At 37.5% G+C, this 22679-nt stretch overlaps 1 protein-coding gene across 4 annotated transcripts in view; it reads right to left on the minus strand.

Moving 5' to 3' along the window:
• The window catches only part of LDAH (lipid droplet associated hydrolase), a 117691-nt gene that overhangs the window by 32148 nt on the left and 62864 nt on the right, over nucleotides 1-22679 (minus strand). For all 4 annotated transcript variants that reach the window (XM_013093357.5, XM_005012903.5, XM_072036485.1 and 1 more), the window contains one exon: nucleotides 4685-4925. In XM_013093357.5, coding sequence (XP_012948811.1) covers nucleotides 4685-4925 — 241 coding nt within the window. The remainder of the gene's footprint in view (nucleotides 1-4684; nucleotides 4926-22679) is intronic.

Genomic DNA, 22679 nt, shown 5'->3' on the forward strand with positions numbered 1-22679 from the left:
AATAACACCACAGAGTGTCCTTACCTGAGCATTTTAGTTAGATGGGCTTTTCTACAGCAGTTTAGCCTCACAATAGAATTCTCCAAAAATTTCCTGTTTTAGTCGTCAGGAAGCGGGGCTGAGTAAGTGAAATGAGTTTTCAAACAAGGTAGGAAGCAAATGACAAGACTATCGCTAGAAACCAGCAGTTATAAATTGTAACACAGTCAGAGCGTGGGGATATCTGCCTTTCCTTCCAGCATCAAGGGTACAATTCTGATCCCACTGATTGTTGATCTCAGCTGCAAAATGAACAGCCAGTAGATGCAGAGAGGGATTTATCTCCTCTAAGTTTAGGTGCCTAGCAGAGATAGGGTCCCTTTGCAGTCTGTAAAGAGAAGTCATCTGTAGGGTGCGATTCACCTGACCTGCTTTAGATGCCAACTATTTGGACAGCATGATGTTTACAAATGGGCAGATGAAGACTACTCTTATTGTCATATTTAACATCTTGTTTAAGAAGAGAGAATTAGAATAGAAGCAGATCTCAGGACATGAGAACTCCCAAGGTAGGAATAATTCAAATGTAGAATGAAATTTGCCAGTTGGTTCCCTGGAGATGAAATTTTATAACAACTCAGTTAATGTAAAGCTTATATTCCATTTCCATAGTGGTCTGCAACAACTAGAAGACTACATTTCACTGGCTTTTTATACAAATTCATTTCACAGATGCTCTTTTTGCCAGTTCTGAAGATTTTATCCTATGAGAAAACTTTCTCCTCTACGGCATTCCAAGCATGTAATTTTGCTACCCTGTACAGCCAACAGAGAGAGGTGATCTAGGTTTCCATAGCTGGGAATCTAACCATCCTGCACAGGATTGTGGACTATATACAGTTTCCTAACTCAGGCGTCAGAGTAGATTGCTTAACACTGCCTTAGCACTTTGTTCTCTGTAAAGTGGATGAAATATAAACACTACACATGAAATCTGAATGCCTGCACACTTGGAACATGTTACGGTTTGAATCTAAATTCTGCTGTTCAATCTTAATTCCTTGTCTTCTTACAACATCTCTTGGACTCATAAAATAAAACGAAAATCTACTGTCTCCAGCTTTCACTTGTGTGATAGTCTAAACACCTCTGAAATCCTCATTTCAGGTTTTTAAATTCCCTCCTCCCCAACCTGCCTGAATTCCACAAAGGAGTTCTTCTCCTCCCTCCCTCCCTCACCCCCAGATTTCTGTAGTCCCCTGCTCTGTGAATAGGTTAAATAAACAGGGAGATTCCTCAAGGGAAGTCACAGGTTCAAGATCACAAAGGACGACCCCCTTTGGGCCAGTTGGAGGTTTTTCTTGCTATTATGCTTATCTGTATCTTCCCTGTCATCCAGATGTTAACCTCTGACCCCTGAGCCCGCCTCCCGAAAAAGCCTTGCAGTGTTTACCTATTATGTAATGTCTGTGCTTTTGTGGAAATTCTGCAGAAACAAATGGAGGAAGTTTGCCAGTCAAACTGGTGGACAATAAATCCTGTCCTATGTAGATAGAATGGTTTACTGTCACTGTAAGTCTGCTACTGGCATCTGTCACCAAAGAAATGTTTACAAATTTTCAACAGGCTAGAGTGCCAAAGTGTTCCCGTACTGAAGAGTTACACAAGATTTGTAGAATAACCATCGCCGTCCTAGATAGGGGTATCCTTGTTTTGCCAGGCTGAATAAACAGCATGATATTTCAGATAACTCATGGTCGCTCATGTCCAATTTTTCTGTCTATTCATCCCATACATTCATGAATACAAGCATCTCAATGCCAGTTTGTTGGCTGTAAAACTTTTTCTGCCTCAGAATACCCTTGCTAGAAGTTTAAAATCTAGGTAGGCAAGCTGCCTTTAGACCCCTTTGCTTAATTCTAGCAACTTCATTTTTATTTTTAATATGTCTTCCTATCCTTCCCTACAATCGATTTTCTTTACAGTCCTTGCTGTCTCTCCTCCTCCTATTATTTCCCTTCAGGATAAGACTTCATACCATGTTACCTTTCTGGACAATGTCATCACAACAGCTTCTGCTGTTTGACTGGGGCTTCTCCATGCCATCAATCGCAAGGTTGGGACAATGGAAAGATGAGTTTGGATAAGAAGCAGGAGCAAACTTAATTTGAAACAGTTGGATAGACAGGTAATATAATTCTTCCTTCACAACACCCTAACCCCTCTGACTGAGTCCTTCAGCTAGGGGCCCTGATCCTATTGCCACTGAAGGGAGCTTTTCACTCTTGATTTCAATGGGAGCAGCACTAAGTCTTACAGTTCCGCTATAATTAAGTTTTCAAATCTCATTTCCTTTCAGAGGAGAAAAAACATTGTTGTGACTAAGCTTTGGATGTGGTAACAAATCCCTGGCAGGTTGATTTGTTTTAACGGACGTATTAGTTTTAAGGAAACTTTTACCATCTTTTCTGCTCTTAATCACAGCTTTTATTACAATTACAGTAATGCAACAGATGTACATGCCAAAGGCAATATGTGTATTTTTAATGAGTTGACATGCAACCTTCCTGGAGAGGAGAAACAACTTCATTTGCTCAACATTTCTCAACCATATCTAGCAGTTTATTAAGGGACAGGGAGTCGATCAGAAGAATATTTACCACAAATTCATGGACTTCACTCACTTGCAGATGAGCAGTTCTGTAGGACAGTCTCAGTTGTCGTGCTAAGCTCAGCAATTCTTGCTGAAGGGTTACATTTTCTATTGTCCACAAAGAATACAAGAGAAGGCTAACAGGCAATATCCGGAAAGCCCTACAATTATTAATCCACGCATGTGGTCCTGAGTCACTGGGCTGTAAAATATCATCAGTTTCCGAAGATGGAACCGAAGGGGAATTCTGCTAAGAGAGATGATATCACAAGCCCAAAGGAATGAGTTGCATCAACAACGCCTATTTGTGCAAGTTTTACAAGACATTGGCTCACAAAGACTTTCATTCTGGTATAATGAATTCAGTCAATAAATTGAGCATAGACAGAGATCACATCCTATGAGTACAAGCCCCTTTAGCCTGACTTCTTGCTGCTATTTTCCTTGCAGCTTGGACACAGATCAGACACGGGTGCAACCAGAAAATTACAGCCGGCAGACACCCCAGGACAGATGCACTAGGGGACTGAGCAGCTTGACAAGTCAGGCTCCAACAGCAGCACTCAAAATCTGCTCTTTTAAATTATTCCTGGCACTGCTGTGGTCTTGGCCAAACAGCACTCACAAACAATGTCTGGCCACGCTTTTTTTGGAGGTTAACACAGGCCAAGGACCATTTCCAATACAACTCTGGATGTGGCTACCTGTTTTGAGAGGTAGAAGTTTATCTGTGTGGACCAGAGAAGAACTCCTGGCTTGTAGAGACATGACCCCGCAGACCTTCACATACCTTTCTCTGAGAATAAATCAGCAGAGGAAGAAGCCTGAAGTCCTAATGTACATATGACTGCATGCAAGTTTTCTCCTTGGGCATCATAAAATTACCATAAATTAACAGGAACACAATCAGCAGACCATATGACTCCTATCAGAAGTTTACATTATCGACTAGGAGCCTGGTTTTGTCAGGTACAGGGTACTACAATGCAGCAACTACTATTCTGTCACATTTGTGCAACATAAACAACACTGTCTGGGGTTTGACAGTAAAAACCCTCGCTGCCCATCCTGCTTTCAGTCTCTGCACAGTCCTGCAAGAGAGTCTGGTACAGAGCAACACACTCACAGATATGGGCTGAGGTTAAAGGGACTCGCTGCAAGCACAGAATCACTCTGGCACATCTGTTTGGTCGATTAGGAGGTAAAATTAACTGATAGAAGACAGAACACAACTGGAAATCTAGGAATGTGTTTTTACTACTATTAATGCAATCTAAACTTCCTTCTTGCTATTATTACTGTGTTAGCATGTCAATTCTAGTCCAAATTGTTTTCAACTGCTAACTTACTAAAATACCTGGAGTATAGCACAATCCATGTTCTGGTTTTCATTCTAAACTTAACATAATTTATCTGAAATTATTCCCTTTCTTAAAGCTGTTCCTGTTGCTCGAATGTGCAAAATATGCTTACAGTGTGCCATATCACTGCAAGAACGTTAATCTTCTGTCTTTGCCCAAAAAGCACTGACATTCTTCTTTGCACAAAGTAACTTCTCTGTGGTTTTGCAGGCTGAAGACCCTTTCCTAAGTTTATCAATATTCCAATTCACATTGCAAAATCCACTGAAACAGTTAAATCGTAGCTTAAAGACACAGATGTGAAGAACCCTTTGTTAAACTGATTATTGATTTATTTTCACTACCCAATATGAAAGAAAAGCAAAAGGTAAGAAGGGGTAAATAACATAAATTAGATTGTAAAGCAGTGGTTTAATCACACAAAATGCTGTTATTAATATAGGTTAGTTTTCTTAACAAATATATATTCTTTAGCAAAGTATTTTATTTGTTATTTTCCCCCTTAAGATTTTTTTTTTTTGATTGAATCGTTTATGATTTTCTTCTTTTTGTGGTCTTAATTGGAGGAAAGATTAGACCTGTCCTTAAAAATTGATTCACGCTTTAGTATGGAGCATTTGTGTACAACATCAACATTTACACAACTCAAACAATACAAAAGTTGGTGCAATAAAAAAAAAAATGCACTCACCAATGCAATCCACGCTGAAGAGATTTACTGAGGTTGTTATAGAGGACTCGTCACAGGTTTTCATCCCTCGCAGAGCAAAGCGCACCAGGGAAGCTTTGACCCCCTCCGGCAAGAAGGAGAGCAGGTAGACGGGCATGTACAGGATGTACCGCAGCTTGCACAGCAGGGGTGTCATCAGCTTGCCTTGCGGGGACTGAGCCATGCGCTCTATGGTGGGGAACAGCAGCACGGAGCGCAGGACCTGTGGGGCCAAGAGAAAACCACGGTCAGCAGCGTCCCGCAACACCACAGCACGACCTAGGAGGCAAAGTGGCAAATGGGGCCTGCTTGGGTCTGCCAGGTGCAGACACGTAGGCAGGTTTCGTGGCGTGCCCAGATGATTATTATTTTTTTAAAATGAGGCAAACAAGAAGCTGGTTATGACATGCTGGGTTCTAGCGGTCAGAATGGGATGAGTTTAGCTGGGAAATAAGGTGCTGGGCAGGAGAGCCCAGCGGGCCGGCCCAGCAGGAGCTGGCCCCACAAGAGGGCAGCACACAGGAGCAGACCGATGTGGCAGCAAAGCACCTGGCTCTTTTAACTGCTTTCTCCGAGTAAAACAAACACATTTAAAAGTTTCCGCTGCTAGGACGGTATCTTTACAGTCTGACAGCACACAGGTTTTCCGATTTGCAGTTCCACACAGGTACGCCTGGTCAGGGCAAAAGAATAAGCACGCAGCCCCCTCACTAAGGTGCATACAGTGGCACACACGACTGCTTTCTGCATGCCAAATTGAAATAGATGTATTTTAAAACCAATACATTATTTTATTTGATGATAACAGAATATACTGCAGCCTGAAAACAGAACGAAATTAATTAAAAAAACATACCCACACTAAGAAAAAGAAAATTGATACTCCTACTCTCCAGTATATTTCTATGTTAATATCAAATATTATTAACGAATACCTGCCACTTTTCCCTGGAAGTATAAACATACTATAAGAATTCATATAGGAAAATGCCTTGAAGACACACAACTGCTGTACCTTGCAGAATTATCAAGAATGCAAAACATGAGAGATTCTGGATATTACATTTGCAGATAATTAGGCATAAATCGCCGTGCTTTGTTGGAGACTCAGCATGAACAGAAAAAGATGCAGTTATACGTCTGCTTACTGCATATATCATTTGACATATTACACAAATTAAATTAGCATTTTAAAAAACATTTTCAAATATTTGTCTTTACTCTCGAATCAGTCAGCTCCTGCATGCCATTGCACCTGTGTGCAGCGCCATGCCCTCAGCAGCTCTCTGGGCAGAAGGCAGGGCATGCCGTGATGGGATGCTCATGAAATCTGGGCATTGTAACACAGCAAACGGGAGTAATTCAGGAAATAGCAGTAACTTGCCGTGCTGCACTTTCTACAGTACTTTAAAAGCAGACTTTGAAAGTGTTATTTATATCGAATACAGAACTATTTTAAGAAATCCTTCTACTTTCCAGCTGATACTACTTTGGTTTTAGACAAAGAAAAATACATTCTCGGGGAAATCAGTCCTGGGCCTCTTTTTATTAAAGGCAACCAGCAGCTGAAGTATAGGAATGCAAGACTTGTACTAAATTATATGGTAGTTTCGTGATATTTCAGCTAGGAGCTGAACTCAAACTCTTGTGATCTAAAGCAGATTTGACCTGCGTTCCCAGGCACACATTAATCCTTTGACATTACAGTTTATAGATACAGGATTAGTTGCTTGGAGTGCTGTACTAACCACTGGGGGAAGTTGCTAAACCTTGGAGGCAAAAGAAAGACAAACCAAGAAAGCTGTTACAAAGCCCTCACATTCCTGCATTTTTAATGGCATACAAATTTAAAAGATGGTGGTAATGTAGAGGGTAATTTTATTTAATTTCTTTCTTTAATCTTTGGCAGACAATAACAAAGAAATTCAAAATTTATATTTTTCAAACACTTATCAGCTATTTCTTAGTTTACTGCTAGATTCCTTAGCCAGGATTTTGAAATGTGCATTTGCCTGCTGAATTGCTTAAAGATGTAGTTCAATTTCTTTGCAATACCACTGTGGATACAACAGACTTAACATATTTTATTATAATGACACAGATGTTTGTAAAAGCCATATGTAATAAGTGAATTAGAATTATACAGGTAAAATGAAGGAAAATAAAAAGATTCAAACACTCAACATCAGTTAAAATCATTTTTGTCTTGTCAAATGTGAGGATCTCATCTAGTTGCAATTTACACCAGCTGAAATCACATAGATGGCACACAATTATATTCACATTACAACTTCCAGAATTACTATATAACTGGTCATTCTGTAGATGGAGAGCATTATCTATGACAAAGCACCAGGTATTCACAGCTATGAATGCCACACTGTACATCATTAAGTAATGTGTAAAGGCAAACGACCCCTTTGTTTATGGAAATCCTTCTCACACGTAATTATAGAAATTTCTTGTGATATCAATAAATCAAAATACAAAAAGTGTTACAGATAACTAGGGTGAGAAATCCAAATCTCCTGGTTCAAATTACCCCTGATTCAAAGGCTAGGGATATTTATTGGTTAAGCACTTGGGAAGGCAGAGAGCTGGCTAACCAGAAGCACTACTTACAGAGACTTGAATGGATCTGGGGACTTCTACAAGTCATCCAGTGAACCTACTGAAGGCAAACATGCCCCATGCCCATGATGATTTGCTGAGAACTGTATGTAGATTGTATCACTTACCCATTTTGTGCTTTGGTGAAACTGCTAAAAACAGTGCATATATTCCTACATTATACTGAAATTGTCACTGCTGATTGTTTTTACAATAGACAATATTTATATTTTTTTTTTAACTTGCTTACCAGTTATTTACTTAAAATGATACTAAAGTGCAAGATTTCAGCCCCCAGGATAATGCCTACATTCACCGTTAAAGTTCAGGGCATAAGGCATGGTTTTTCTTTTGTCTTGTCAGCAGGCAGCTTCTTCAATTTCCGTTATCTACTTTTAACTCTTTACATTACATAGACCTTAAGACCTCAGCGGTTCAAGGGATGGTAATACGATGCAGCATCTCACAAATTTTTGTGGTTTAGATCTTGTTAACAACAAAAAAATGTAACATTATCCACTATTCTATTCCTTTTTGTCACTGTTTATATACTTTGGTGTCTAGAGCTATCAATTTTCAGGTACGTATAGTCTGCACAGCAAGTTCTACATGACAGAGAGACGAGAAAGTACTTATTTCAAAGGAAAAGTGAGTCCTCGAAAGAATGATGTTGACCAAGGAGCTTTGGTTAAGCAGGATCTCTAAATGAGTATGATTTGCTTCATGTCATCACTGCTTCATGCAAATATTGAAGAACAAAACACAGGTTTCCTCCAAACTACCTATGTAAAGAACTTACGCACATTCCTGTACTTCTTGGCTTTCTATCCAGATTTTAATCTATTTAAAACAAGATGGTGGTATAAAAGCTAAGAGCAGTCACAGAAGGAGGATATCCAGTTTACTAACTCTGAAGGGAGCTCAGGCATTAGTCTGAATTCTAACATCCAGCATTTGCACTTATAAATCAGAAAAAAAAATCCTACCTGTAAAGACATTCACTTTCTAGATGTGAGCATGTCAAGCATGAGACAGGACATCCACGTTCACACAACTGCTATGACATTCAGCGGCCACTTTTTCCTAAGGAAACTGGAGCTGAAACTCGAGTCAGGACACCCACAAGCCCAGGACTCTGCCCAGAGCAGGCTATACAGCAACAACTGAATCTACTCAAGTTTTTAGTGCATAATGGTTATTTCAACGGTTTGGGATTTGCAAAAACAGTTGGAAATCTTTTGTTTTGATTAAAATGAGAACAGAGAACAAAACATTAAACAATTAAATTTACAACAAATTGCTGTTTATCGCTGCACAATTTATTAGTCTTGACCACACAAACAAAGGATATTTGTAAAATGTTTAAACAGTTTCTATATAAAGACACTGAAAGTATGAAGATCAGATCCAGCCAAAAAAACAGACCAATATTTTTCATTAATGCCTTCAACTGAAAGAGCTGAAATACATTTGGCAGCTATGATTTCAAGTTTCAGTGGGTAATGCTACTTGTTTTAGGGATTGGTCAATGACAATATTGAGGATGTAACACCTCACAAACAAATGGGTGCAACTTACAATCAGTATTCAAAAGAGTGACATGGTTTTCAGACCTGTTAACTCCTGTGAAGTCAATGGAGCTCAACACCTCAGAAATCAAATAGTTTTGATTATGCATGGCTACAAACTCAGGCACCTGAGATTAAGTAGACATTTAAAACGAGCCAGGAGAGAGCTGTGCACCTTGTTGCTTGCTCGTAATATATAATGCTATTTTACTAAGAGAAAAAAAATGGGGGAGAAGAGCAGGCAGGAAGTGAGAAGCCTGATATGAACGTCAGAAAGGAGTATGAGTCATTTTAAAGATCTTGTGTTTTTTATTTTTTGGTTCAGAAGAGACTCCAAGTAGGTGAATCCATTAACTGCAGCCAGGCTTTGCTGGTCACATAACTTGGCTCTCAATGGACAGGTTGTCCCTGCCCATGACACCTCTTGAGCATGTTCAGATTTCTCTACTGCAGCTGTAAAATAACAAAAGTCTTACTCACTGAAGAAAATATTTCTCCTACACTACCAGAAACTAAAACTTCTTCAAAACTAACCTGCTGGTTCACTCTGCTTTAGCGGCACAATTGATGGTCACTGAAGGCTCGCTCTGACTTTTGAGTGGGGAAGGTTTTGGAAAGCATTTGCTCCTGCTGAATAATCTGTTCTTTCCTCACTGGGGGTGTAGGAACGGTTAATACAATAACCACCAACAAAAAGAACTCAAGGTTTGGATTCCACGCCCGTTACGCAACTCGCAGCCCACAGCAACTCCAGAGATGAAATCAGCTGGCAGAAGCAGGAAGCAATCTATTATTTTTTATAAGCGAGCCATCGCGCTGACCCATGTTAAGTACCAAAGCATCCAAGTACGGCTCTGCAGCCACACACCCCTGACCCGTATCAATAGCACCAGGATGTGGAAAGGAGGCTTGATTTCATATCACAGGGCTGGGAAGAAAATAAGTGAGGAAGTTTTACTTTAAAATACTTCGGAAAAAAAAAAAAACAAAAACAAAACGAAGAAAAGTAAAAGCCATTTCTCTGTCAAAAGTAACACTTCTTTTGATATATCTGGTTCATCCCATGTATTAGTTTATTATTCCTCTGTTGTGTTGGCAAAAGAAAAGCTATTATCTGTCAGGTGAAACCTAGTAAATTTTTCAAAGCTAACATAATGATGCACTTAATGATAATCTACAGCCTACCCTTGACACAGAGTGCCACATTAATCACAATTTCTTTTACTCAGTATGCAGAAACCTGTAGGCAAAACAACTCGGGTCAGGGAAGTGTACCCTGCTTTATTAACACAGCTGTGCTGAGAAGATTTCCAAGAAAATGCGTCGGACAAAACAGCCGGCATTTGCTTACACTTTCCTCGCACAAAACAGGACTTTCTAGGCTTGCCATCTCGCTTTGCTCAGTCCCTTTTCTAAACACACTCCTCTATTCAGTTTTTCCTTTGCACACACTGTCAAAAAGAAATTATATTTTAAAATCTGTAAGAATTTCTCCTTCAGCTGCTCATTTTGAGATGCCATTTTGTTTCTTGCATGAACACGCTGTCTGTCACAGCTCGATACACACAAAACCAAATCATTTCAAGACAGAAAAAGAACGAAAGAATGTACAGAAGTTACAAAAAAACTATTTCACTCCTGGTGTGAAGCAAACCCATATGATGTGCACTTTCTTCTATTTTACCTTCTAGATGTCCTGTGATCCCAAATGAATGTTTGGGGATATTAAACATGCCACAGAACAAACATCTCAAACACAGTTGAAAAACAATACTACCCCTGGAAATTTTGAAGTGCTTTATAAGAATTAAGTCACCCAGAGACTTCTTACCATACCTTTTTTTAAAGATGAATAAACTGAAATTCAAAGTTAGATGGCTCCACATTCAAATTTATACTGTTAAGGCAGGAAGATTACAGAAAACTCTATAGCAATTCATAAACACCTGCTCTAAGCAAACATTATTTTTCTCAGTAACCAAATTGTTTCTGTAAAACAGCTGAAGTGGTAAAAGAAAAGTGTGAATGCCCAACATTTTGTGGAAAAGGTGAAGAGTTTGCATTATTTTTACCATGAATGTCTTTGTAGATTAGTTAGTCGCTGCTGAGTTCAAAATTCTTCTATTAGTATCTTCTGTAGTTTACAGACTACACATCCCCCTTGATTTTTTTATTTTTTAATTTTATTTTAACTTATCTACAGTTTCTATTTATGAGTGCCCAAATTTTCACTTTGGCACCAGCTTCATTTATTTTTTTCTATTCCTTCCATTGCGTATCTCTCATTGTGTTATGTGTCATATAATCCCTATGACTAAGTGACAGAAAGAAGGATTTTTTTTTGGAATTTTCATAAGAAAATCCTTTGAATATGATGAGCATAATTTGCTCCCTGCAGAGTTTATTTTGTTTTCCAAACAAAAGCACAGTTAGTATAAGCAAGTCCTTGTGAATGCTGTTATAACTCTCAGTGATACACTTACATTTTTTTATGACGGATTCAAGGAATTCTTGCTCCCTAGGATAAGCAAACTTTCTGAGTGCCCCTAACAGCATCATGGCAATGTTTTCCACGCTACTTTAGTAAAGGGTATTCAGGCTTTCATAATCTGAGAACAGACTGGATCAGCACTCTTGATCACAACCCCTTCTGTTAGAGTTTTCACAGATTTACACAGGATACGGCTGAGGACTGAGTTCTTCATGTGCACCAACAGAAGCAGGGCTCTGAATGCACCGGGAGAGTGCAGAGACACACTAAGGCTGTATTGTTTCCAGCACTGAAAACACTGTGTGAATTTACTGATGTTGCTTACCATGGCGAGGTATAAAGACTGAAATTTAGAATTTACTTCTGTAAAAGCTGCAGATACACAATAATTCCCTTGGAATTGTTGGATGTTTCAAACTTATTAAACCACTTCATACTATATGTACTGTATCTATAAAGTATGCCAAGACAAAAAATGCACATTAGCACCATCAACACCAGAGCATGATGACTGCGACAGCACTGTGAAACTACATTGCTACCTGTGTTCTAGGCTACCTCTGCCATTAAAGCAGATCAGCTATATAATAACTTTCACTTTTAAATACAGATGAAGTTGTATAATGCTTTCCCATTACTTTTTAGTCAAGCAAAGTCTGCATTTGCATCAAGTGACCTTGATGTTGGACTGCTTAGAAATCAGAAACATACTCTGCATATGCTCAATGCTTGCAAAAATGGTCTTCAAATTACAGATGCAGTAGAAGAAGAAAAGCTAGAAGAAATTCAAAATGGCTGCCACTACCTTTCTTTTGTAGCTAGATTTCAGTTTCCAGTGAATGCCAAACTGTCTCAGAATGCCAAACTGGCTTTCTGAGATCCAAACTGGTTATCTGCTTCAAGATAGTTAATGCAGTTTTTCCGAGTAGAAGTACAGAGAAAAAAAAAAAAGCAAACAAATGCAAAAAAATAGGAAGAAGCAGTACAATAACGAGGTTTTGTAAAGCTAAATTTGGTATTTTAATTACTCAGCTCATGGAACAAACTCAAAACTACTGCTATCTTTAAATATGCCCAGGATAAACAATTGAGAACATGACCAAGTAGGAAAAAAGTTGGCAAGTAATACAGCTGAAGGGACACATGAGGAATCGTGAAGAGCTGATGATTTGCAAGTTTGCAATATGATACAGTGAGGAAAGCAAGAGAGAGAGAAGCTTAGCAGGTTAATGTTACATATAGTGAGGAAGCACATCACAAATGCCCGAGGAAGCTCTGTCTCCTTGGGAGACAAATAAGATTGTATTCTGTGCTCTACATCCTAAAAAGAAAGGTTTCAACCAAAAGCCAGCCACAAATAAAGCCTAAAATCAATGAAGAACTTTGATGATAAATTTTTCTAAAGGAAGTTATGTTTATGTAGAGAAACATGAATAACTTGGCAAAATGGGAGCAAAGAGAGAATGGAGTGGTGGAACGTAACTACTGATTTTTAAGGGCTATAAATGTGAAGGATAAGAAAATATTTTGTGTGGGACCAGTGACATAAGTAGATGTGATGGAAAGAAATAAAAAAAATCATATGCACCATGTTCTGAATTCACCTGACAAAAGACTGTGCAGCCCACAGAGCAAACACATCAGGAAATGCATTTATGGTAAACAAAGTGCACCAACACGGCATTACTTTTGACTTTCTACTTTACCTTTTCCGGAGGGAAAAAAAAAGAAACACAAATGTTATTTGTAAAGTTTTTAACCTTTCTCTGAAAATTTCAGAATGAAACACGAAGTTGAGAACAATAGTGAAAAATGAACTGTTTTAAGATGATCGCTAAACCCAGTCCACAGCCACTCTGCATTTCCTTGTCTTACCATAACCCTCTAACAACCAATGACAAATTTATGATGCTTTAGAAAAATACCCAACCCTTCAAAACGCACAATACAGCACAGGATGAGAATATGGCAGCCTCACAGTACTATCACTGGCATGGGCCCCCTTTTCTGATATGGAAGTCATTAAATTAAAATATTTAGAAAATCCCAGGAATTTTTTTTTTTTTTATTTTTTTTTTTTAGCCACCAGAAAATGCTGCCAAAGAAAATCACAGAGATTAGTGCTGATGGAGAATTCCTATCCTCCCATAATTTAGGTTCCTCATTATCCTTGTAGGCTTTCCCTCTACTTATTTCAGTCTGAATTCCTTTTTCTTGAACACAGTTGGCTAGAAATTACACTGCACAGTAGTATGAATGCTTTTCTGTCCTATAAACTGTATTATGCCAAGCTAAAATGTGGGTGAGTTCTCTCCACAGTGACATGTCATTCATCTTCATAAAATCACTGATGGAAATCCTTAGCCCTCTACTGTGCACTTTGCTACTCCACTGAGAAAAGCAGGCTTTTCTTAAACCCCACCTGTGCAAATATGACTCACAAGACGTATAAGAAACGGCAAATACACAGAATACGAAGACACCATTTTTAAGTCTCTCTCCCAAACACCCAAGCTTTTAATTCTTACAATATGTGTCTGAGATGAGGCTGCCTCCTCAAAGTGCTATGCTGACACGGCTGTCTTCACAGCCTTCTCCCTCTTGTTCATTGGCTAGGTTGTCACTCAAAGGTCAAACTAGAGCCCCGTCAGCAAGAGCTGAGGCTGGGGAGAAGTAGTAGCCAAGCCCCAATCAATGTCTCCTCTAGAGATCTGCAAAGCAAAGCAACTTGAAATTCATAACATACTTTAACAAAACAATATTGCTTTCATATTGTGTTGCATCACACCCTCGGCTCAGGTTGGCTGTGTGACAAGGGCTGTTTCCTGTTGGAGGGCTGTTTTCCGTTTATCTTAGTCTGATGTCAGGGATGTCTCTGCCTCTTGGCATCTGATGTACTCTCCTTTGTTCATACTTAACCTCATGTTTTTATAGATAAAATTACTTTTGGTGTAGTCTAACAGATTGACGTAGGGTTTGAATTCAATTCATATTCTGGATTTGAGCAAAACAGGCAAAATGAGAATTATCAGTGTGTGATACAGAGAGAGACCACCCTTGTTTCTCTGGGACCACAGGTACAACCCTTGTAGACCCCTTCTCACATCTGTAAAACTTCATGACTATATGGACCTTAAGGGAGCTGGTCAACCTGTGTCAGACACATCTCCAATGCTCTGAAATACAACAGAGATTTTAGAGATTTGGGGAATTTTGTTCTGAGAGACTATTATTACAACAGGCTGGATTCAGTGTAACAGAAATTCAAACAACCATACAATTTTTACCTCAGTCTATTTCTGTTTGGACGTACACATAAAGCATTAACTATATGGATTCTTCAGGAAACAGTATACATACATATATACATACATACATGTGTTGTTTACAAATACTTCAAGAGCATTAACATCCTTCAAGATAAAGAGTAATAAAAGGTACAGATGACGCTGATATTTGTTTTGTGCACTTTTGCATAATCTTCACAATTTCACAGTATTTTGCTGTGATACTAACTGAGGTAAAGCATAAAGACCTATTAACTGTTTTTTAAAGGAAAGATTAAACTGTTGTAAGGACAATGCTGTCCTTAGTGATATTAGACACATTCTTTTTTGTAAATTCCCAGTTAAATATATGTGAGCTGAACAACAGTTAATTAAATTTAAGGGTAAACCCCTTTTTGAGTATGTTGATTCATAATTTCCCAACCATCAGATTTCTTGTACCATCCCAAGTAGTGCAAGGTAACACAACAGATTACAGCAAACTCGCTTTTCCGTTTCCCCACCCTACAGCCTCATTCACAACGCCAAGTTTTTTCCTTACTTTTTCATGACTTAATCAGAAAAATATTGTTAGAAACAACTTAAGGAGCATAGCCTGCTTTCATATTCTGTCCCTGGTATATTTTTTGCCTGAGGTATGTCACCATTTCTGGGAGAAGTTAGTCTAAGGCATTCTTTTAGCTGTAGCACAAACATCAGCCAAAAATAGCCATGCTATTCCTTACTAATGAAATGCAGGAGCAAAACGAATATACCAATGCACCTTGTGGGCACCTAACCTGTGTTGTACTTTTACATACTATTCTGGAAAAAGAAGACGGGAATAATTTAAGGTATAAATAGATGCTAAGTCTTAGCTGATGCTGCTCAATGGTAGGAAAACACACAAACTCAACTTTCCAGCTGATGGAAAGTGTCAGAACTCCCCCACGTAAACAAACAGAAGTACAGCCAATTTGTTGGCTGCTGCAGAAATTATCCTCAACTCAGCAGTGCATCTAGTACTGTTTTATTTCTTCTCTATGTAGCAAAAATAGAAGAATTTAGCAGGAAAAGCAATTAGTAGGATGCCTTGAAATAGAAGTCAATCTATCTGATCCACACCATTTTAAATATTGTTTTCTCTCAGTCTGTTGGTCTATTACTCCTTATATTCAACATATACAGTATTACAATAAAAATTACTATGCCTTCTTTCAACTTCTAAATTTGACCCATGGTGTTCAAATATATACAGTGCATATACTTTTCAAATGAATGAAAACTTAGGTTTATTTTTTCACTATTTGCTTTCAGATTCTACCTGATGATATAAATAGTAAGCAATATTCTCAGCTGTTTGAAATGCTCTACAGCGATCATAAGGCTTTCCATGTCCTGGCACCATCTCTACTTAACATACACTATTCAATTTTATTTGAACTATGTCTTTAATACCTCAAGCCTCCAGTGCTTCCTGGCAGTTCCACCTGGATGGAAGCAAAATTCAAGGACCAGCATTTTTTTAATGAATTTTTATTTCAAATGCTGCAGTCTTCAGTGCAACGATGAACACAGTGCTGGGTATGATGATCACATCCAAACATATGTAGGCCTGAGTGTCATTTGCAGCAAGGTGAGGTGCGAATAAATTTATGCTTACTTCAAGGCCACTTTCCATTGACTTAGTATAAATTTGATTCTGGGCCCTATATAGTGGAAATCTGTGACTGAACTCATTGCACCAGCTGTATGAAGAGTCCTTTTAAAATGTGAATTGCAGTCAGGCTTCTACAGTATTAATTTGCATAAAATTATTGGGAGTATACTAAAACCTGTTCTGCAAAGTTGAATAATGGCAGCACTAAAAGGGCATGAAAATAACTCAGGGTATATTTTTCAATGGGAAGCAAGTGAGAGGCATGGAAATCTTGACATTATGTAACTTCAGCTGCTAAGAGTAAGAAATTACCTTTGCCATCAGTGTAGCTGTTCACAAGTTTAATAACTGGAGAATCCTAAAGAGTCCAATAGCCCAGTGAATGCTTCAGGTCCTATGTGGTTCCACCTACTGTAAGGCCATGAGTGTGACCTTGGTCTTGTCAGAACCAGTGGCAAAATTTCCATCAATGTAATAGGCCTTAATTCTGCCCCCTTAAAAATTCTGATTAAAGGATTTATTTTATTAAATACGACTGTTCACAGCCATATAGGTCTCACGAAAGCCATGATATTCTCAGCCTGAGAGACTAAGATTCTCTCTATCTGTTCTTGTATAGACAGATGAAGACAAAGGCTGCCCTAAAACACTCACCCTGATAGTTACAGAATCTCTTCTTGGATTGAGAAGTAAATTGAGACCATTGACAATTCTCTTTTAAACCAATAAGTTTTCAGTTGTATCTTGTTTTCTTGGTTGCAGGTTCCCCTCTCAAAAGGCTGTTGGTATCTTCTGTAACACCTGCCTTCCACTGCTGAAACCTTTTTAATGATGGCAGGAGAGGGACCATCCATACTTCATCTTACAAGTGGGTCATGTCACAAGAAAATATGATCTGTTGTTTCACATTACTTGAAATATTTTCCAATAAGAAGTACTTCCAGAATTTTCCCAGCCAAAGTCCAGAATTCTGCTAAACATACAAAAGACAAGAACTCCGAAGTGTTCTCTACAAACACCACAAACCATTTCCCAACAGGTCTGCTCTACATACTGACCTATTTGCAAATTATTAAAAATATTTAATATATCAAATACACGGACTGTTTATTAAATTTTTCAAGTCTCTCAGAGCTGAAATGCAAATGAACACACTGAACTACAAATATTTGGGTAAGTGAAGTCTTTCCCAAAAAGTTAAGAAAAAAGAAAAAGAAAAATGAAGAAAAGGAAAAAGAAAAAAAAAAAGAAGAAAAGCAAAGGTAAAAGCAAAAAAGGAAAAGAAGAAGAAGAAGAAGAAGAAAAGAAAAATAAAGAGAAAGAGAAAAACAAGAAAAAGAAAAAGAAAAAGAAAAAGAAAAAGAAAAAGAAAAAGAAAAAGAAAAAGAAAAAGAAAAAGAAAAAGAAAAAGAAAAAGAAAAAGAAAAAGAAAAAGAAAAAAAGAGAAAGAAAAAGAACGAGAAAAAGAAAAAAAAACGAGAAAAAGAAAAAGCCTTTTTATGGGTTAAGGTAATAATGAGAAAACTGTTCTCCCAAAAAGCTGTATCTTATTGTTGGACAGAAAATAGTTTAATAGAGAAAATATTCATTGACAGAGCAGTATTTTACATTGAGAATTAAGCCCCATCAAAGTGGGCAGTATCATTCCATCTACAAGGGAAGTGCCAAAGGAGACAGCCAAAATTTGCAACGGTGTGATAATACCAGCAGGGATGGATTTGTTGCTATTATGATTAAAGCATATAAACAGAAGAAGATTAGGAGGGGTGAGAGTGAAGAGAGAGGAAGAATAGTTTATTGGTTGGAAGAAGGGCAGGGAGAAGCTTATGTTGGAATGCAGTGTCACAGTTACACACCATAAAGCTTTCAGTTGCTCCCATTACATGAATGTCGGAGTGCAGCTGCCACTTTCCAGGAGAAATTCTTTCCATTTTCATGTTGGAAGTACAGGGTGGGATTATTTTTCAGTGTAGCACTCCCATGAGACCACTGCATTGCATCTGCAGGTACCCTCACAGTACATGGACCAGTAAATGTGATCCTTACAAATATGACCTGGGAAACTTACCACTTATGATGAACCTTAATGTGTGCAATGAAGAGATGGCTCAACACAAAGAAGGTATTAAGAATCAGATTCTCCTCTGTCTTGAACCAACAGTTTTCAAATCCGTCAGTATACCCATACCTACTAATAAATGTCAATGACAGTGCATTTAAGGAAAAGTGGCTGAACAAGGTAAATGAACAACCAGCCTTAAAACTATAATCTTATTTTGCTGATGAAAAAGGAAGGCCATGACTTTCCAACAGTGCCTCGACATCCTTGGACTTCTATTTTTAATACTCCACTTCCAACACTGAAGGGGTGTACATCACCACTCACTGAAGTCAGGCCTCAGAAGGCATCCTGTAAACTCAAGCCTGTAGCCCTGCTTGGCCAGAAGGATTACTAGAGGGACAAGGAAAACCAATATAAGATTTAATATTGGCAAGAGTTCAGCCCATTATCATTTTAACCATCTTTAAGTGGCTTACTTAATGACATACTGGAGAGTAAGAAGAGCAGACCAAGTCCCGATTTGCTAAACCAGTGAAAAACAGAAGTGAGACCAAACTATACTGAGAAGAAACAGAACGGAAAGCCCAACCTTCTGCTTTGTATTTCTGTGAATGGAAGAAAAGAAACTAGGTATATATTTGAGGTTCAAGATAGAACTTGTACCCCAATGTCTTGCTAGGGTATCAGGAGAAGAAGAGAGAGGAGGGAGTGTGGAAATCTCACGGTCAGCTTATTTTTCCATCCTTCCATTGACTTTCCCAAGGGAAATATACAAACTTCCTTCCAGTGCAATGCACTGGGCAAAGATCTGCTAAAAGAGCAAACACCATATCCAATTTATCATGCAAATAAAACTGGTCATCAGGTAAAAAGGTCTTTGAAAAAAACAAAAAAAAGGGAATGTTGAGAGTATCCTTTAATTGCCAGTGCCAATGAAAAAGTCTGAACTCTGCCACCTGCCATTAAAGGTCACAATTCAAATTGTATTTTTTCAGATCTGTTTTTTTGTACTTTTCATTTCAGTAAAATACACTTACAGTAGTCATAATGCTTTTTTTTTAAAACAGAGAAGCAGAAATTCACTCTAGCATTTTCAAGAACAATTAGGACTTGGTAATTTGACTTACACACAATTACGCTTCATTTTGGAATTTGAAAAAGAGCAGAGTGTTCTTACAATTTTCCAGTGACTAGAAATGTTGTAACAAAGTTATTAGAAGCATATTTTCATTAACATTAATTGAACTTTCTTATGGGACTCCAAAGGTAACAAGTTTATTAAATACATTTGTGGTTTCTGGATTTCCACTTAAATGTATATTTAACACTGAATTCCACACAAAAGGGCAAATTCCTTTTCTTTTTTTTTTTTAAATGTCACAGTTAAATAGCATTGTATCCAAACAATAGAAATCAAGGATTTCAAATATTTATAGACTGAAATAAATGGAAAGGGAAGTGGACTTTTATTACACTTAATTCTGAAGATAACCTCATTCTAAAGAGCACAGAGGGTGATTCTTGAGGAGAAATATAGGGTTTGATTCAGTTCTCTAAACATAGGTGTAACAGTCACTTGACACATCCTCTGCTATATGAAAAGATCCATCTTGGCAATGGCAAAAATTCCCCTAAAATTATCAACAATAAAAGAAATACTAAAAAGATAGGAAAAGCAAACAAAATAAAACAAAACAAAAGTATCCAATCTTTATCTGAACTTAATTCAATATTATATTAGAAATTTCTTAAATGCAGTGAATGTGCACTCTAAGTTGTTTTTCATCCAGTTTGTGTCTGCAATGCCTGTCACACCTGGTCTACACACTTCAAACAGGGTGCACCATTTTCAATATAAAAGCTAAAGCAGAGGAACATATTTTTGTGCTTGAGGCTTTAAAGCAAACATACCTAAACTTCGCTGTAAATCATGGAGAATGAACAAATTAAGAATATGGCACAGTATAAAATACTTTTAATTAGTACACTGTCCATTCTAAGTATCCTCTTCTAAGTGGGAGACCCAAACCAAGCCCTAAACAGCTTGAATAATTGTGTCACGTACAATGAAGTGCAAGAGCTGATGAGGCAGTTCAACTTCTTTGTTAAGCGCTCAGGACTGTAGGAGAAATTGCAGTTTAATATTTAATATATTTTAATATTTTAATATTTTCTAGGAATAAATATTGGTTATTAGAGTTACTGGCCACGCTCACACCTTAACCACATGTTTGTGAAGTCTGTTAAGAACCTCCACAAAGTCCTTTCATAGATGATTCTTTAATGCCCTAATTGACTGTTTTTCCCCATTCTCTACTCAATTTTAAATCAAATAAAGTAAATTAAAGTACTGATTTCTAGCTTGATTGTCTTCTTTAAAAGAATACTAAATGCAGTAAAAAACCAAAACAGATTGAAGCTCTGTGCAACATATCTTGATACTGAGTTTTGATTGTTTGGTCCAACTCTCCAAAGATGCAGGGCTCAGATTTTCAAGTACTATGCATGCACATCTACAGCCAGAGTTGTAAAAGATCTCACCACCCAGCTTAACAAGTTCTTTGGGAAACCTAGCTTTCAAAAGGGTTCTTTTGAAGACCGCTTTTGAAAACATGTCCTATAAATACTAATTGTTTCTGAAATTCACTTCTTGCCATGTTTATGATTCCCTGACTTTTACAGAATCATTTAACTTAATTATTACAATATGAATCCAAATTTTCAGAGATTCAAAATAACAAGATTTTATGAACAAATGTGTAAAAATCCACTGTACTTAATAAATCCGGTTGTGGTATTCACCATTCTGGCCATCTTTTTATTTTTAGTCATTCATTTCCTCTTCATTTTCATGTTTTACTTTGGATTCTTGATGAATGATCATAGATTCCGGTTTTCAGTTTATTTATAGTCCTTTTCTGTTTGTACATTTGGCTACTTTAATATCTTTTAACTTCCTAGAAAAAAATAATTTTTATAGGTGTATTTGAATTCTGACTACATACATCTGAAAAGAAATCAGATGTTTTATTAGCAATTAAATAAACACACTAATAAAAAAAATTAAGTCTCTTCAAATTAAAATTATTACTTACACTTCCCTACTTTGAAACATCACAGACAAAAATCTTAGTTATCACATTGTTTCTATATTCGACTGAGCAGTAAAGCAAATACACTAAGGACAGTGGCAGAAGTTGTAATTTTTTTGTGAATATTATGAACAAAATATAATTTTCTTCAGAAAGTCCTGAGATCTTGTTTTTCCCTTCTTCTTATAGCCTTCTTATCACAGGCTTATGATCTAAACAAGCTAATCTTAAAGCAATGTTATTATTGACTCTGAATCCTTACTCTTAAAAATGTGTCCTATGTTAAAAAGAAACTTGTGTTCACAGACTAGACTAGGTAATTACATTCTGACAGATGTACTGCCACTGATTTTGTCAGACCTCTATTTTCATTGTAACAGAAATCAATTTTAATTAAATTTACATTCGTGTTTTTTATTATCACTCTACTATTTACTGGTCTCATTTGATCTTCAAGATTTCTGAACTGCAAATTTTCCTGATTAAAAAAAGTGCTGAACTACACATATTCTAGTATTTCCTATAAAGTTCTAGGACTGAGCAAATGATATCGACCTGCTTTACCCACTCAAATAGCATATGAGGTATGGTCAGCATTGTTCAGAAATGCATTATTTGTCTTCAGAATATATACAAGGCAGAATTAAGAATGAAAGACATATATACATGTATGTCTAAACGCTCTCCTTGAAACCAAAATTGAGCTCTAACTACCACATTGTATCTCATCTTTCTAGTAGCCCTATTTCTGTTTCACGTGAGGCATTTAGTAGTCATACAGGACAAACTATGAGTGTGTAGTCTTTGGTCTATATTCAGTAGATACAAAATGAGTGGATTTATCCATCAGTTTTGTTTGGTGTAGATCCACTTTGTTCTCTGTTCTTAGACAGCCACGTTGCAATCTTTAATCCTTTTGTTTTCTAAACTAATTTTCTATGTTTACACCTTTTGGTCCAATACTGAACTCAGCCAGGCAAATCCAGGACTCAACTGCCCACTTCCAGGTGTTGACAGCATGATGAACTACTGCTTCCATTTGTGGTTAATGTGTGCTGAGCTATGGTGTGCTAACACAGTGTAACAGAAATATGGCAGAATACATTAGTGAGCAAAATAAAACAACCAAATCACTGTGAGGTTAATTTCAAAAAGCTTTCTTTGGACCAGAAAATCAGGCATGAGCTTTGGCCAAGTAGGCTGACAAGCACCATAAGCCTAATCTAAA

The sequence above is a fragment of the Anas platyrhynchos genome, chromosome 3, assembly GCF_047663525.1.
Source record: "Anas platyrhynchos isolate ZD024472 breed Pekin duck chromosome 3, IASCAAS_PekinDuck_T2T, whole genome shotgun sequence".
Lineage (NCBI taxonomy): Eukaryota > Metazoa > Chordata > Aves > Anseriformes > Anatidae > Anas > Anas platyrhynchos.